The following is an 18190-nucleotide window of genomic DNA, read 5'->3' as shown; positions in this document are numbered from 1 at the left end:
CATTAAATGTATAATATTAGATTGAGAATAATAATCATTAGTGAAGTGTTGCAAAAGAAGCTAATACATTTGTTTTGTCCATAAATTAAAAAAAATCTAAGACACTCACCACGAGTTTCCCTATCACCATGATCAACAGAAAGACGACAATGCACAGTGTTTGATTTGTTTCTTGCATACATTCCCACATGTTTTCAATCCATTCCCCACAGAGGATGCGGAATACCACCAGAAAGGAATGGTAAAAGTCCCCCATGTGCCAGCGTCGTAAACATGGGACTGTAGGGTTGCAGGATCTTCTATTACTCTTTACAGAATTGAATTGAGAGCCAAAAAGCTGCATGCCAACCACTGAGAAAATAAAGACCACAATAGCCAGGACCACAGTCAGGTTTCCCAGAGCTCCAACGGAGTGGCCAATTATCTTAATCAGTGTGTTTAAAGTTGGCCAGGATTTCGCTAACTTGAAGACCCTCAGCTGTAAAAGCAGACAATAAACAAAGGTGGAAGAAAAATCAGTTAAAGACAAATTCCATTTGCTCAGCTATACAGTAAATGACATACTCCCAAACCACAGCATTTATGATTTTTAAAAATCTTTTCAAAGTTAAATCCATTCTAAACATAGTTATTAACTCCCTGTTCCATGATAATACCTGTATCTACTCTTTGTTTTAAAAACGGGAATGTTTTGTTCCAATTTTTGTTAAATGATAAAGACTTTGGAGTCATGATGGTGGAATTAAGCATCTATGTTTATTGCAGAAAATGAATGTTTTGGAATCCTATATTTAATACACTAACGATAAAAAACTCTGGCCCAAGGGCCAAATCCAGCCCATTGCCTGTTTTTGTACGGCCTGAGGGATAAGAATGTTTTACACTTTTTAATGGTTGGAAAATAATTGAAAGAAAGTTATTTCATCACACATGAAAATTGTATGAAGTTCAAATTTTTGTGTCCATAAATAAAGTTCTATTGGAACAACCCATGCCCACTTCTTCTCATATGTCTATGGCTACTGCTGTGCTACAATACAACAGCAGAGCTGAATGATCTCAACAGAGACCGTACAGCAGAATTTTGACACCAAAAGACACAATGTTGTATCAGGTTGCCTAAAGGATCATTTTAGCACAGGAGAGGTAGGAGTTCAAGGGGGAGAAGACCTCCTCAGACTCCCAAGAGTACACAAAACCTGGGTGGGAGGAGGAGCGCAGTTTTGATTCTTGGGTTAAGGTAAAATGAGTTAAAGTTTAATGTAAAATAGCCACTGAACTCACTCAAGACTTGTCAATCCTGGTAGCTAAGGTATTCAGTAAAATAAAACAGTAAGTGCCTTACCACTCTCAAGGAATGGAAAACCCTCGGACACTGTTTTCCTACAATTATATTGATCATCACATCTACAAAACTCAGAAGAGCAACGATGCTGTCAAAAATGTTCCAGCCTCGGCGAAAGTAGTTGTAGGGATCAAGTGCAATAATTTTTAGGCACATTTCTGCCATGAAAATGCCAGTGAAAACCTACAGTGAGACAGGAAAGAATGAGAAAAGGAAGCTACTTCTCCTTGAAGACACACTTTGAAGAATGGTCCAAGGGAATTGCAGGGTTTACAAAGAAATAAAATGCATTTTCATTTACTTTGTTCCTCTTCTCCCACCCCACCATAGTGCCCATTACAATAGTACCAAGCGCACAGACATCAGGGTAGAGAATAAATATTTCCCATTCTTTTGAAAATAGAAACAACTGGCCTTTTGATAGAGGGCAGAGCTATAGAAAGCATCAAGCAATTCCTCCTCTAAGTTCCCTTTAAAATGAGAATAAAAACTCCCAAGTGAGGGGAGGGGGAGGATACATGACAGCTCTGAAAACTGAAGATAAATACCCACCACAAAGTAGAATCCAGGAGGAGTTCTCCTAACCACTCAATCTCAACACCTTGATCAGAAAAGAACATTTAAAAGGGACCCAGAGCAAAGAATTGAAAGCACTACTAGGAACAGGAAAACATCTTTAAGCAACTCAATATAGAGGCTTATCCTATGTGATGAATTTCTTGGGATAAACCCTAGATTGGTTATAGTTGAAAGACAGATTAGCGAGTTGGAATAGAGTCCTAAATCTTACAGTTCACTCAGAGAATGCAGAGTTCATTATTCCAAAACAAAATACCAAGGAATTAAAAGGAAAGGCAAGAGTTACAGAAAGTGCTAAACTACATGATTTCTATGGGCACAAATAAGTGTTTTTGTTTTTGTCTTTGAAAATTAGATAAATAGGCTTAAAAACATTGCACAATGTTGAATAAGTCGTAGCCAAATTCAAAACTAAATCTATCATCTACATCTTGTATAAGATAAAACAAAGCATTTCTTTATAGCAAATAGCACATTCTCACACATATACAATTAAAAAAATATGAGAAAACAATAGTATGAAAATAATAAGGTAACATAAAAAGGTTGTCAGTAGTAAGACTCTCCTCTATAGTTCTGGAAAAGAAAAAAGAAACAACTCAGAAATGATATTTAAGTCTCCTTATTAAAAGTAACAGATGATCTATTTTCATAAATAATTCGATGACTAGCTATTTATTTTAAAAATCCCTAAAGTAAAGTGACACGAGTTAATAAAGGATAGGCAAAGACAGATTCAAGATAGGCAAAGAGAAAACAAATCAAAGTGGCAAAGAAAACCCAAAGCTTTTCCCTTTAAATATTGCTATTTACCTCTACCCAAAACCATAACCAGTGCCTAAAAGCATGCAGTGTTACCTGTTGTGGTTGATTGTGCTGGACTGATCCCTGTCCCTTTTTGAGCTCCTCCTCCCCATCCTGTCTCCTTCAGGCTTTAGATATCTAGCACTACAGCATCCCTACATGCCTTGCGACCATTGGTTTTGCAATCCAATTCAACTGCTATTAGCTTCTTGGGAGCTCAATGTACTCCCCTGATTCAAGCAATCCCAAAGCCCAGGGAGTCCATTTCCAAGTCCAGTCCCACAGAACTCCACAGGCCAGTTGAATCCTGGTCTACCTGTCAGAGGAAGGAGGTTTGCATGTGTTCTTTGGAACTCAAGGCTCCAAGACCTCCCTCTACCACTGCTACGGGGGCACAGTAAATGAGGTGGCGGCCACCTTTGTAGTGCATGTTTAGGGAATGGGGCACATAGAATGGAAGCACAGGCTACAAGCCAGCTCTGGATGTTTCTTATCAGTTTGCAGGGGCCAGGACACAGAAGCTGCCTGTGAACTTACACACCAACAATGTCCCTGTGCTTCCTTCTGTACCGCTTCTGGGGAGAGTGAAGAAGAATGTCACTTAATTACTCAGTTTCTAACTGTAAAATGTAGCTTCACCTCAACACCCAGAACATCTATTCAGTGGGACTTCTGAGAGGGTGGCTTCAGTCATTTCCTATAGTTGGATCAGCAAATGAAGGGATGGACAGACCACCTTTGCAAACTGGGAAACTCTGCCTAGGGGCATGACTCTGGGTTCTTTGGGTATTCTCTGGAACTTATCTAATAACTCCATATACTAGAAGGTGCTGAAAGATGGGTCTGCTGACTCTGCTGAGGCAGGAACCATGGCCCTGCAGGCACAGCTTCTTGTCTCCAAGTGAAACAACATTGTCAACCTGTTTCTGGGATACATCAGCAGGAGAGAGCTGAATAGCTGAATACACTGGCCTGGAGCCCAAAAGATAACAGCTCATTAGAAGGTACCTACGTGTATTAGGTTCATCACGCAGCACGAAATCTAATCTGACCCATGCACGCCCACAGAGCACTTCTTCCCAAGGGTAGTTTGGGGGAAAGAAACTTATATGCAGACTCTCTGTAAGGAGAACCACCCTGGTCTTTGACTGCAGTCCCACTGTATCTCTGCTCCTCCTGAGAGGGGCATGGAACTGAGGGTGACCTCAACCTGATGCATAGAAGCAGCTTTGTGGATCAACTTCTGGTTCAATAGGTATAGTGGGTTCTGATCAATAAACTAATTAATTAAAAACTAAATTAATTAGTAAACTAATTAATTAAAAAATACATACACGTATATTGCCTAGAAATCCTCTGCAATGCTAAGAATGACCACCTTTACTAATAGGACCATAGGAAATGAGTTTCCCCTTTGTATTTCCTTTATTTGTACTTTTCCTTATTTTTAGAATTGCAGAAAGCATGTCTTGCTTCTTAAATTGGAAAATAAAACTTTAAGAATAAATGGCTAGATATTCTCATAAGATTTTTAGCCTATTAATTCATTAGCTAATTAGGGTAGAACATTCAGTGGGTAATTGTTATTTCTGATATTTGGGAAACTAATTAATCCTTAGGGGGAAAAATACCTTCTCCAAGAACAATAAATTGAATGTTTGTGGGAAATCTGCTCTCCTATCTTATTTTCCCAATTTAACTGGGACTAGATCCATCCGATAAGAAACATACTGAAGCAGGCTCAAGCCTGGAGGCCCCTCCCCACCACACCACTCCATAAGCTCTGTACAACTCCTCCTGGGAAAATATGCCTCCCACAGCTGCCAGCCCCTGACCCACATTTCCGGGGGGAATAACACCTTGTAATGGCAGTCACATTATTTTGTGACAAATGATGTCATCCATATCACTGGGGATCATGGGACACATTACCAGTGTCTCTGGATATGGTTAATGTCTGCTTGATCATCCCAAATGGCTGAACTTTTATGATGTCTACTGGCTTCTGGCTTCCCACTGGATGCCTAAATAGATGCCCTAGCATACCAGAGGGCCAACACAATTTCCTCAATCAGGAAAATTACTGAACTGCATAAAAATGAAATCCTAATAGTCATCTTTTCCCTTTACCTAAAGGGACAAAAGACCTAGGCTAGGTTAGGCCACTCACAAAATGTTTAGACTTAGGAAGAATTATAATTCACTATTTGAAATATTCTTATATTTTAAAAAGCCTAACGTTACCAAATTCCCTGTGTACAATATAGACTCAAAACTTTGGTCCATTTTGTAATGCTCCATGGCCAAGAAGACAGTGTTGATGATGATGCAGACAGTGATGGCCAGCTCAGTAAAGGGGTCAGTCATCACGATTCTCAGGGCCTTCTTAATGCACAGCCAACGTGGACTACAGTTCCACACGAGGTATCTGGATGCCAGGTTTTCCCCACATGGGAGGCAAGGCTCCTGTGATTTTTCTTGTTCTGTAGAAGGAGAATGAAAACAGCAGTTGAGTAGTAAGCTCTGAATCTATTAGGCTGCTGTTAGCCTGAGTGCATTCTTTCCTCTCTCTTCCCTAGGGTCTCTTATGAAAAACCTGATCAGCCGAGAAGGGCACTGATGGATGTAGCTGGAAGGGTTTCCCATATACAACTTCCATATGGTATAGCCATACATCTAGTCATTATACTTGTATTTAGCATCTGGATACTCGGCTGCACTGTTAGAGATACAGATGTGGAAGACAGCACTGACTGGCTGTGAACCCATGAAAGAGAAAGATCTAAGCTCAAGTTATATTCATTCAAAGCAGACCATGGTGACAGCTGTAACAGAGGCACACTGGACTACCAGGGTTCAGGAGAAGGAGGGGCATCTATATGCATTGAAAGCAAAGGTATTCTTATTAGCCGGTTGAGTTCAGCCCATAAGGCTACTGGACCCCTGATTTCCCTGGCACCATTTCAGGGACTCATGCAAGTCAAACGAGATGATACAACAGGCTCAAAATTGCTAAGGATCAATCTGACCCCATCCTTGAAAGGACTTGAGTCCTACCTTTGAACACTAACCCCTTAGTTGGGTCCTGGTAACCTGCTGTTAATGAGGTCCATCAGATGGTTCCAGCCTATCTGGAAGATGTAGGTCTTCCATTGTCCATGTCAGATTCCTAATTCTAACTTCAATGACTACTGTCACCTACTGGAAACTTCTGTGTCTTCCCTTCTTTGGTCACTAGCTTTGTCACTGAGACCTCCTGTTACTGCCTGACTTGATTGGCAGGTCCCAGCTGTACTCTTGGTCCCAAGTCCAATCCCAAAGGCTAGCCAGTTCCCACCACTAACCGAGGGCCAACTCAGGATGGGCCCACTTCTTCCAAGCCATTTTTCTCACATGTTCCAAAGAGGCAGAAGAAGTCACTCTGCAGGAAGTACAAGGGGCTTCAGAGGGCTCTGGGGGAGGAGAATGGAGGGATATCACAGCAGTTCGGATCTTCCTGGGGCTGGAAGGCAGAGCTTACCCTGCATGGTAATGGTGAGGATGCTGACAGCACTCAGGGCCCTCTGCCTTTGGAAGGGGTCCCCGTGATCATCACAATAATCCACTGACAGATTCTGGGAGAGTCGTTTGGTTTGCTCCAGGATGTGAGGCTGTAAGAGAAGGCAGGCATGATGAACCTTCAGGGAAGGGGCTGTCTCTCCTCAAAACTTTACCAGCTACTTTGTTTCAATGTCACATGCCTCAAAGATACTTAATATCTTATATAGATCTACTCACTTCCATTTCATGGCATGCTGAAGGTTCAGTTTTTGTATTTCATATTTAATAGAGAAGTGAAATAGAGTTTGACCATTCATATTTCTTATGCATGCACATTTCCAGGGTCCCAGCTACAGAAAGTTTTCTTTCTCTGTGATTTATTCATTGTTAACAAAAGAACAAACAAAATTTTACAAAAACTAACAAACAATAGTTCAGAGTACAAAAGCAATAAAAAGTTGAACTTGGAAACAATGTTTTTGAGTGGCAGAAGAGGGAGATACATTGAGAAGGGTGGATTGGGGCCAGATAATGAAGTGCCTTGAATGGCTGCCTAAATTGATTTTGAAACAGTAACTAAAAAGAACGCCAAAATATACATGACAGAATCTATACACTAAACCTCAAGCACTCTTTCAGGCTATGCCCCGGAGCTTGACTCTCACCTTACCTACAATTCTAAGATCTCTAGAGATGAAAGGATATAAACCTTCAGATACATAGAAAACTGTCCATTATGACTTATTTCCCTACACTTCTGACTAACCAGGGCCCCCAGGGAACTATCCCTTGTGATAAGCTATTTTAAAGACAACCTATAAACTTTCTATAACTATTTTTGTTTTGATCTAGGGAAAAGACACTTTTTACTAGCTATCGGGTCTTGATCTTTTGTTTTGTGAATTGAGGAAAACCTTCAAAATATTAAAAAAATATTTACAGTCTCTTCAACATACTATAATCTGACATTAAAGAAGCCTCTTGGGATGCCTTGATGGCTCAGTGGTTGAGCGTCTGTCTGCCTTTGGCTCAGGGCGTGATCCCAGTCCCAGGATCGAGTCCCACATTGGGCTCCCTGTGAGGAGCCTGCTTCTCCCTCTGCCTATGTCTCTGCCTCTCTTTCTGTATCTCTCACGAATAAATAAATAAAGTCTTAGAAAAAAAAAAAAGAAGAAGAAGAAGCTTCTAAACCAAGAGATGGGCCCATGTCATTTCATCAGAGAACCGCTCACAGCAGTAAATGAGGTCTACCAATCAGGCATCTTCCCCACCCTGTATATCTAGTCAACTGCCAAATTTTATTGTCTGGAGATTACTGTACCCTGTTATTCTCTCTTTATTCTCCTGCCCTAACCACAATTTAAGCCCTTGTTGCTTCTTGGATTACTGCCACAGCTTCTTAATTGGTTGCGTCCAGTTTTATCTTACTCCTCTCCCGTCTTTTCAATGCATCTAGGATTTCAAAACTGTCAATTTGGTCAAGTCACTCTTTTGCTTAAAACCTTTCAATACTGCTTAGCTTTTGCTCTCTAAGGGAGAACCCCGAGCAAGGCCTTTTGTGATGATCCCATCCCATCAGCTATAGTCTGTCACTACCCACCCTCATTTCATTACATACACACATGTATGTGTGTATATATACTCTCAAGTGTTCTGTGGGGTCACATTCTCCAGCTCTCCTTTGTCTCAAGGCCTTTGTATATGCCATTCCCTCTACCTGTGGTGCTCCATTCACTTTTTTCCAAAGAATGAAACATTAATTCCCCCTTTCTGCACAGACACTGCTTCTTCGGGGAACTCTTCCTATCTACAGCTCTTCTCCCACCCCCACCAAGTCTGGGTTGGTTGTCTGAAGCAGATACTGCTGTTTGGTTGAATCTGTATGTTCCTGGGACCTACTGGAGGCTTTCTCTGGAGACTTGACCCCCCTTTGCCCTAATGCATATCAAGTCAGAAATTCAGAAAAATGATTATCTCTTGAACCCAGCAGTCAGGAGCCAGTGATGGACCAAAGTTGGTATATAAATACTCTAATGCCCTCAGGCCATGGAGATTAAACTCTAACCACCTTCATTGGTAACTGGCTTGATAATTACACTTAATTGGCCACCTTCTTTTCCATGTATCCCTTCTTCCCACTCCTCAAGATGCTTCCTGGGATCATTTCCTAAATAATCTACTTGCCCTCTAATGTCTCAAGGGTTTGCTTTGGAGGGAACTCCCACTAAGAACTTGTTCCTCCTCCATAGCAATCATCATGGCAGCCATCACACTGGACAGTAACTGCCTCCTTATTAGTGTGCCTTCATCCTTAGTTGTCTGTTTCACACATCTCATGTATCCCCAGTACCTACCCCGGGGCCAAGCAGATAGTAATCACTATCAACACTTCAAATAGATGCCTGTAAACAAATGAGTAGTTGAACAGACACATAGATGTGGGTAAATATGCACAAAGGGATGAATGGATAAATGAGTAAATGAATGAATGAATCCTTTCAAGTAGACTAACAACTTGACCTGTCCCCCTAACAGTGTTATGGTATCATTAATTACTGGGCCAAGACTTGCCTTTTTTGTGGAATCTTCATCAGAATCTGATCCTGGAGTCTGGTCTTTCCCAGAGTCTCTCAAAAAAAAGGACTTTCTTTTCCTATTACCAAATAGCTTTCTCTTCTTTGAGGAAAAAGATGATGCTTCCAGGGAATTAAGTGAACTTCTGTCAATTCCCATGGCAACTAGAGCCTTAGAAAGTGAACAAAAACAATTAATAAATGGATTACACCTCCCCATAAGATGACAAATGACTCGACCTTCTTAAGTGTTTCCTCCTCTCTTCTGGAAGCATCATACCATTTAGATTGTTCATCACCTACTTGGAATATGCTAGATTTGTTATTATTTATCAGGAAGATATCCTGTTTGTTTATTCACTGGGATTGCAGCCTCAAAGGCAAGGTTAACTCTTTCATATCTCTATCACTAACCCTTAGCACAGAGTACAGTATGTGCTATGCACTCTATAAGTGTTTGTACCTGATGACTCAGGTATTAAACATAATGGGCTTCCACCTGATGAATCTCTATGGAGGATGAGAAATAAATTTTAGAATTGGGAAAATGATACCAAGGAAACAATAAGAACGGGCTGTAAATATGACAGGAATTTCAAGAAGGGAAAGGTGATCACAGCTGTTGTCTCTAGAGCACCATTATTGCTTTCCCAAACCCTCCCAAACAAAGGCCCTAAACACAAACATCTTCAGATTCCCATAAGAAAGCCTGGATCCCAGCCTTAGTTTACATATATGTACATTTTATCCTCTAGCCAGCAGTCTGGGATCTGTCCTAGAAGGCCCAGGTTTCAGAAGACCTAGTGTTCCCTGTTCTCAAGAGCTCTGTACTCGGACTCCATAGTGAGAGATGGCAGCAGAGCCAGTCTTTGAGGGGCTTAAATTCTCAGAGAAGCACCAGTAGAGAAAACTCTAAGAGCAGGCTTGATGGCCTCTGCAGTCCCCTCCACCCCAAGCAGACCCCACTGTCTGACACTGTGTGCCCCTACCTCCTTCTCCTCCTTCAGCAGCCGCTGGGCTTCCTGAAACATCTTTTCCTTGGCCTCTGTTTCTGCAGCTACGTTTCTGTTCTGTTCCTCATAAGCCATGGTGACAACAGCCAGGGTTAAGTTAATCAGGTAAAAAGAGCCCAGGAAGATGACTACCACAAAGAAGAAAACTGAGAAGAGCCCTGAGGCACGCAAGGTCTGCAAAGGACAAAATACACAGTTGCATCTAAAGCCTTTTTCCACAGAGAGGTGACTGTCACCTCAAGCAGACACAACACAGTAGCAATCAGTCTTCCTCCAGCACTGCTTGGGTTAGCTGCCTGCAGCACCGTCTATAGCCTCCCATCACCCAGGGACTCCTGCTGCCCATCAGTGAGCAGATGCCATCCCGACATTCTCAGGTAAGACTTGATACTTTATTATGACTTTCTCAAGAGTATTTGCATTTTCCAATTTAAAAGGCAGGAGAGAAAGGAATGCTTCATGAAAACTGAAGTGCTGGTGGTGGAACTGCAGGCAGGAAGGAATCTGGAGAGAGGTAACATTTCTAGGAAGAGATGTTTTTTGATGTTTCTAACAGAATAAAGTAGAATTTAACAATACTATTGAGGATGAGGAACAGATGACAAAAGAGGAGGGTAGATGGTAAGTTATGAATAAATGACAGAAAGATAGATGAGTGATAGAGGGTAGGGAGTGGAGGGAGGAGGGTGAAAGGAGGGAGGGCGAAGGTGGAGGCAGGAAGTGACAGAGAGAGAATAATTAGATAACCTGTTGATAAAGCTTCTCCCAGGAATCTTGGGTCATAAGCCGAAACATGGCAAGAAAAGACCAACCAAAGTTGTCAAAATTGGTATAATTATAGTCAGGATTCCTTTTGGTGTGGTTGCATTGAAATCCTTCAGAACAGGCACTAGATGAAAACAAGGGAACAGAGGAGGAATTACATTCCCTGCAGGACATCTTCCCTCTCAACCCCCACCCATCGCAGCCCAGGCGCTGGCTCTTTTGAGGGCCACAGGCTCACGTGGGAAAGTCCTGGGTGCAGAGTATTTATAGAGTGGCCATGCCCCACCTGGCAAGCCTCCCGACCTATCCCTTACTGTGGACACTCACTGACTCTTTTCAAATGGATTGATTAGTAAGTTCACGATAGCAGTTTTTTTCATTAAAAGTTAAGTGCAGTGACACAATGAACAATTAGAAGTAATAAAGGGCAAGAGAAGCACATACATACAAGTACACATCTTTTATAATACATATATGGGAGTGTTCTTTGACCACTCTCTTGCTCCTTGCTTTTCTCATAGAACAATACAGCTTGGAGGTCACACGAGGATACAAGGAAATATCTCCTTTTCTTTCATGTCTTATAGTCTTATGATTTATTTAATTGCTCTGCTAATGGTGAAGATTTAAGGTTTCAATTGTTAACAGTCTTTTGTTCTCACAAACTTTTGGGTTTTACTTTACAAACAGTGGATATCTTGCACATAGGTCTTTGCACACATCACCAAAGCATACTTCATTAAGTGTATCTATCAGATAACACCAAGGGTATGTACTTTCTTCATTTTTGATAAATACAGTATTTTGATCAAAGTAATAAATGCATGTGGTTTAAAAATCATGTGGCTTATAATGAAAACCATTCCATCGTTCCTTAGCCATCATTTATTTACACACTGCAAAGTCAACAACTTTCAATTCTTTTATGTCCATATCTCTAAAGATAACATTTATGCTAATATATACCAACTTTAGTCCTTGGTGATTACATTTCTGCTAAGGTAGATGAGGGTTAACTCCTCAACATCCCATCCCACTTCATCACGACTTACATTCCTCTTTCCGGAAAAATACTGTGGCCTATGTCAATGGCTCTCTAGGGGTGGATACATTCCTTTCTTGGCCTTTGTATGTTGCTTTTCCAAGTTTTACTTCTTCATTTTTCTGTAACAAATCTCAAATGGCTTCTTAAGAAAACTGGGTGATCTTTGCATATGTGAGTATATCTTTATTCTACCTTCACAGTTGATGATAGTTTGGCCAGATGTAGAATTCTGGTTTGAAAATAATTTTTCCTTAGAAATATGAAGGCACTTATTAACCTTGCAGTTATTAACCTGGGTTGCTGTTAAGCATTCTGAAGCCATTTTGAGTTTTGCTTCCTTGTGGATGACCTTTCTCTCTCCTTTTTTTCTATTTTAAAGATTTTATTTATTTGACAGAGAAAGAGGGCACAGGCAGGAGAAGCAGCAAGGGAGAGGGAGAAGCAGGGTCCCCACTGAGCAGGGAGCCTGACATGGGGCTCAATCCCAGGACCCCGAGATCATGAAGAGGCAAAGGCAAATGCTTTAAATGACTGAGCCATCCATTTTGGTTTCAGAATCCTTTCCCCGAAAGGCCATGATAATGTGCTTGGCATGATCCTTCTTCACTCATTGTGTTGGGCACCTTGTGGGACACTGAGGAATTTGTATCCTCAAGCATGGGAAAATTCTCTGTATTGTTGCACTGTAATTTTCTCCCTTTGATTTTTTTCGGTGCCCTATTTCAGGAATTTCTATTTAGTCAAAATTTGGAATTTCTGGATTGACATTTATTCTCATATTTTCTGTCTCTGTCTTTTGTTGCTACCTCCTGGACTATTTCCACTACTTGATCTTTTAATTCTATTATTGAATTTTTTGTAATCATGTTACCAAAAAAAATATTTCTTGTTCAGTGACTATCCCTTTTTCATAACGAGCCATTTTTGTTTTTATGTATACAATATCTCTCTTAACTTCAATGAGTACCCTATTAGAAGTTTTGAAAGTCATTTTTGGTTCTCTTCAAACTGTTATTTTGTCCACAGTTCTTATGGCCTGAATGTTTGGGTCGTCTCGAACCTCCTGTGCTGCAATCCTAATCTCCAGTGTGATGTTGTTGGAAGGGGACTGTGGGTGGTAATTAGGGCTGGAGGGTGGAGCCTTCAGGATGGGATTCATACCCTCATAAAAGAGATCCCACAGAGCTTCCTTTCGAAGCTTCTCCTCAGCAGAGAAGACTGCTGCCTACAACTCAGAAGAGGGTCCTCACTAGAACCCAACCAAGCTGGTTCCCTGATCTTGTACATCCAGCCTCCAGAACTGTAAGAAACAAATTTCTGTTGTTTAGAAGCCATCCAGTCTACAGTATTTTGTATAGCTGTGTGAACTATGCCAATGATCATTTTTCCTATTTCTTCATCTCGGCTTCCTTTATGCCAAGGGCTTTCTTCAGGTACCTGGGAAGCCTGGGTTGTTTAGTTGAATTTAATCAGAGGTCTTGACAAGTTGATGGGAGTTTGCTTGGTGGGAAGAATAGGACTCAATGAGTGGTAGGCTTTGTGTTGGGGTGACTCAGAAGGAAGATATCAATTGTACCCTCTTCCCCACCAGACCTCAGTGAAACCCTGTGAAGTTCCAATGTTCTTGTCTCTCAGGAACCTATGGGGGGGAGGGACCTAGCATACTTGATTTCTCTTATTTCCTGGTCAGCATTCAAAACAGTAGCTTCTTTTGTCCAATATCCCCCTGCCTGGATATGCCTTCCTGTCAATCTATATAGGTGATTAAGTCTCTCCTCCAGTGTTCCCATCTTGGCAAAGACATCACCAGTCACTCACCCTGGAAGCAAGAGAAACACCTCTAACAGTTTTCTCCCCCAACACTTCCCACCACCCTCCCACATATGTACTTATGCACAGTATACATGCCAACACCCCTCTTCAATTCACAATCTTGTTCTTTCTGTCTCCTAAATGTCTTTGGAATTCATACATCCATTTCTCATCATCTCCACTGCACTGCTTCCTGACTCTCATCTGTATCAACATAGTCTCCTAAGTGGCTGTCTCATCTACTTTATGCATCCATTCTCCATCCATAGTGACCTTTGCAAACACCTTATCTACTCAGGTCTTGTTTCCTTTGTGATTAATGCCAAAATCCTTAGCAATGATGGGTTACCAGGTCTTGCAAAGTTAGTTTCTGTCTCCTGTCTCTCTGCTTAACAAGCTGTTGGACTTATTCTTACTGCCTCTGACCTCAGGCCCTCAGGCCCAAAGCCTTCCCCCTTACTATTCTATGGACTGAATTGTTCACTCCATCTCCTCATCTATCAGAACCTCCTACTTATGCTTCAGATCCACAATATGGTCATCAGTCAGTTGGGTCTCTGGGAGAAGGCAGTAAAGAGTGAAAATGAAGTCTGGGTCCTGGACAGACAGAGCTGCCTATGACGATGACCTTAGATCTACCACCCCCTTGGAACTACTGCCATTATGATCAATGGGGAAGGTCATGTACTATAAAACTCCTGAGCTTTGAGACATTACCTAGACTAAAGAGCTGTGATTGGCACACAAGCTTAGAAAGATGAGGACACAATTAGGATCAGTTGGAAGCCGAGGACACACACTGTGTCTGTGTGTCCAGGTGGCTGACCCTACCTTGGGTATTGCCCTGTGTGGGGTCAAGGAAGCACTGTATGTGACAGTTGTTGGTCCCCTCATTAAATGAAAGCACTATAGATACAGTGTGTTCTGTTGAGGATCATTTTAGAGAACTCAGTAAACCTTGTATTACATTAAAGCCTATTGATGTCTTGTGAGTTTGAATCTGAACCAATGACCATCCCAGGTGGTATTAGAGGACACTTCTCTCACTTTACAGATAGGGTTATACCCTCTGTTATTTGCCTCAGTATTTACATGTCTCTCTTAAAACCCTCATCACACTTTCAAGGTGTCAAACACATTTTCTCTCCTTCCTGTGAGATGTAAGATTCAAGAGGAAAGTGCTTCCTAGTTCATACTTACACTCTTTGGGCCTAGCGCAGTATTTAGCATCCTATCAGTCTTTGACACATGTTTGTTATTGAAGAACAAATTAAGCCTATTTTACCAGAGTGACTAGTATATTATCTTAATTTGAAATATACTCATTAAATCACCCTTAATTGAATTTTTCACCACAGAGAACACTGTTACTCTGGAAGAAAGAAAGGTATCCCAAAAGAGCTACAGAGTTACAAGCTGGATGAGGTGAATGTGTGTGAACACACATACAACTGTATATGAAATTAGAGGCAGTGGTGATCAACATGAGCAAACAAGAAGACACTCAGTTTTATATCAGGGCCATGCTGCTGGACAGGAAATAAGAATTCCATGGGGCTCTCAGTCATAATGTTCTTTTTACCCTTTGAAAGTCTTGAAAATTCACTCCATAAAGTCAAAATATCATATTTTCAGTAGGTTTCTTCAGCTACAAATTCAACATGACTTGGGAGACAAAGCTGTTTTAAACACTTGGAAATACTTATTATAATATTAATTATAATTAAGTGTATCCTTTTATTATTAATTTTTAAATTACTTGATTAATTTTATTAATAATTATAATAATGAATTATTAATAATTTAATAACATTCTAAATTTGCCTAGACTCGTGAAATAATCAGTCTTGTTTGTCTACAACCATCACTGCTTCCACAAGTCATTAGATGAAAACTGTTGGCCACATTACCCCAAAAGGTCCATGATGAGTGCTCTGCTTGGGAGAAAAATGGAGACATGAACCTCTTACCTTTCACCCATCCAGATGCCACACATTCTGAATTCAGAGGAATTTTTCTTTTCAAAGCAACTATCTGAGAAGCAAAGAATCACAAGTTCAGATTAAAAAAAAAAAAAGAGGATAGCAAATATGCCAAATTTGCTTGAAACTAATGGTTTGGAATCCTCTAAAATGATCAAAGTGGATGGCCAGAGAGGAATAGAACCTAAACGCTCAGGAAGGAGCAAGAGAAAAGGAGAGAAAGGAAGATGCAAGAAGGAGAAGGAGAAGGAAGCAGTGATACCACCATGCCCCCACAGCCTGTCAGTTCATAAAACTGAACCAGGGGCCATGCCCTGGAGGAAGCTAGACACAGACTCAGCCCATGAGAAGTGCATAAATCAAGATAGACATGAATAAGGGGTAGCCACATGAGATCCAGAACACGTGAAATTGCTGTAGGGTTGAGTGCAGCAGAAAAATGTAGAGAGGGTGCAGCAGAAAAAGAAGTGGTGTCATTAGAGAAAATACCAAGGAGGAGGGCTGGGAAGTTGCTGGACAAATCCAGGCATTCTAAATACTTCTGCAAAACGTGGCAAAGAAATGGACAGATCCACAGGGGAAGGGAAAGGGCTGACACCACTTGTGTGGATGTGGCTTCAGGCTTTACCTTCTCCATGGAAACCTGAAGAACAAGGCAGTTCTCTAAGAAACTCATCTGCCTGCATGAGAACCCTGGATGGATGAAGTCATCCTTACTCCTAAGAAACTCTGTAATACAGATCTATAGATAGTATGAGTGGTGACAGTAAAAGTTAACCATGCACAGACCAAGGTGTAAAAGATGGGATATTTACCACTAAGTTTATTGATATCCGTACAGCTCGCCTTGATACATCTTTGGTTCAGACTTCCCATGAAGAGCTGCTGACCTACCAGGGCGAAGATGCTGAGGCAAAAGAGAGTCAGGATCATCACGTCGACAAGCTTCTTCACAGAGCGTAGCAAGGCCCCAACAATGACTTTTAGACCTGGTGAGAAGAAGGACCAGTGTGGAGAGAAGCCCCCACTCACACACACAGGAGACACACGCCAGGGGCAGGGAGGGAACAGCCAAGGTCTCAAATGTCACCTGACTCTTTCTGGAATCAGAAACTGGCCTGGCCTATGATTCTGATGCCATGGATTCTGGTTCTAACTCTGCCTGAGAAGTTGTATGGCATTGAGCAGTCCACCAGTCTAGAGCTTAGTCTCTTCATCCTGCCTGTGTCTGCCACAGGGTTGTTCTAAAGAGTAAGTGAGAAGACTCTGACTAGAAACATCCCATACAGACAACTTAATTACATTGTGCAGACACCTCACAGCTAGGGAATACACGCAGCACCAAGGCCAAAGTGAAGCCACCCTAGAGGAGATAGAACTGTATTTAACATTCAACAGTCACTGGTTACTACAAGTATGCAAGGTGCTATGAGACAGTGTTAAATTGGAGGGCAGGGAGCTAGAAGGAGGACCTTTGTCTGGATTCAGATAATGAGAATATTCTAAGAGGAAAAAACTCAGATTACTACTTATAATAGGTTTTTTTCTTTAAAATTCAAGAAATATTTACTAAGCACCTACTGTGTCCATGGCACACTGCTAGGCTGCCTGCCAAGTTGCAAAATAAGAAAGACATAATCTTGTGGTACAATGGTAAATGTTTAAAATCAGCTTTCTAGGGGAGCCAGAGTGGTGCAGTTGGTTAAGCATCCGACTCTTGATTTCAGCCCGGGTTGTGATCTTGGGTCATGAGATCGAGCTCCATGTCAAGCACTGCACTCAGCATAGAATCTGCTTGGAATTCTCTCTCCCTCTCCCTCTGCCCTTCTCCTCTTCTAAAATTAAAAAAAAAAAATCTTTTTAAAAAAATCAGCTTTCTGTATGAGGGAGGAGTGTACAGAGAAAGTCCCATCTATAGCATTCACGGTCCTCCTTGTTTGCTGAATTATGTAGTGTAGATCCCTTTTCTCTCTGCATACAGCCCTCTTACCCAGCTGGTTTCAAGCTAAATTACATGACATCCCTGGATGCAGAGCTGGAAAAGGACATGCACAATCTGCTGCCAAGGAGCCAAAACAAGTAGCTCCAGTACACCACTGAGTTAGGGACTCTGCTCTCAGCACAGCTGGAAAGATACTCAGATATGACTTACAATGTGTGAGATTACGCAAAGTGACAAAGTTTCAACTAATCGGTGTAAACCATGACTGGTAGACTTGGGAACAGAAAGTGACACCTAATGGGAAGCCAAACCTGCAGCAAATGACCCTCCCACAAAGTGGGATGCCACATAAGGAGGAGGCTTCAGGCCAAGCTGGGACATTCACTGTGTCCCCAGCTGCAGCCAAACAAGTAGATGCTCCAATCTCATTGAAGTGTGACTCTCATCTATAACAATATGCTTGAGTCTTCTCCAAAGCAAGAGGATTTGGATGAAAGATGGATGAAAAAACTGCTCTGATTCCTCAATAATTTTTACAAAGTCCCCGAAGAGATCATAATACATCATTATTTCCAGAAAGTATCCAGAGATCTCATGTGTTTCATGGGTCAAAATGGAGACTATGTTCACCTGCTTAGAGGTGAAAAAGGAAACACTACAGCTGCTTAGTGACTGCCTGATACAATATTTTACCCATTGGAAACACAAGGCACAAAGCCCCTAACCTTACCTGGGAAGCCAGGGTCCACCTTGCAAAAGAGGAAGAAAAGGAGGAGAGGGACAAATTCTA

The 18190-nt window shown here is 41.5% G+C and overlaps 1 protein-coding gene across 1 annotated transcript in view; it reads right to left on the bottom strand.

Moving 5' to 3' along the window:
- Nucleotides 1–18190, bottom strand: part of SCN11A (sodium voltage-gated channel alpha subunit 11) — a 91719-nt gene that overhangs the window by 47216 nt on the left and 26313 nt on the right. The window contains exons 7-15 of the mRNA XM_072793305.1: nucleotides 16274–16447; nucleotides 15447–15510; nucleotides 10602–10743; nucleotides 9831–10028; nucleotides 8840–9013; nucleotides 6249–6378; nucleotides 4973–5211; nucleotides 1346–1528; nucleotides 110–478 (exon numbers count right to left, since the gene is read on the bottom strand). Of these exons, the coding sequence (XP_072649406.1) occupies nucleotides 110–478; nucleotides 1346–1528; nucleotides 4973–5211; nucleotides 6249–6378; nucleotides 8840–9013; nucleotides 9831–10028; nucleotides 10602–10743; nucleotides 15447–15510; nucleotides 16274–16447 (1673 nt within the window). The remainder of the gene's footprint in view (nucleotides 1–109; nucleotides 479–1345; nucleotides 1529–4972; nucleotides 5212–6248; nucleotides 6379–8839; nucleotides 9014–9830; nucleotides 10029–10601; nucleotides 10744–15446; nucleotides 15511–16273; nucleotides 16448–18190) is intronic.

Source organism: Canis lupus, chromosome 22, assembly GCF_048164855.1.
Source record: "Canis lupus baileyi chromosome 22, mCanLup2.hap1, whole genome shotgun sequence".
NCBI lineage: Eukaryota > Metazoa > Chordata > Mammalia > Carnivora > Canidae > Canis > Canis lupus.
Note: the sequence above shows the minus strand (reverse complement) of the source record. Positions and strands in the feature narration are given on the sequence as shown.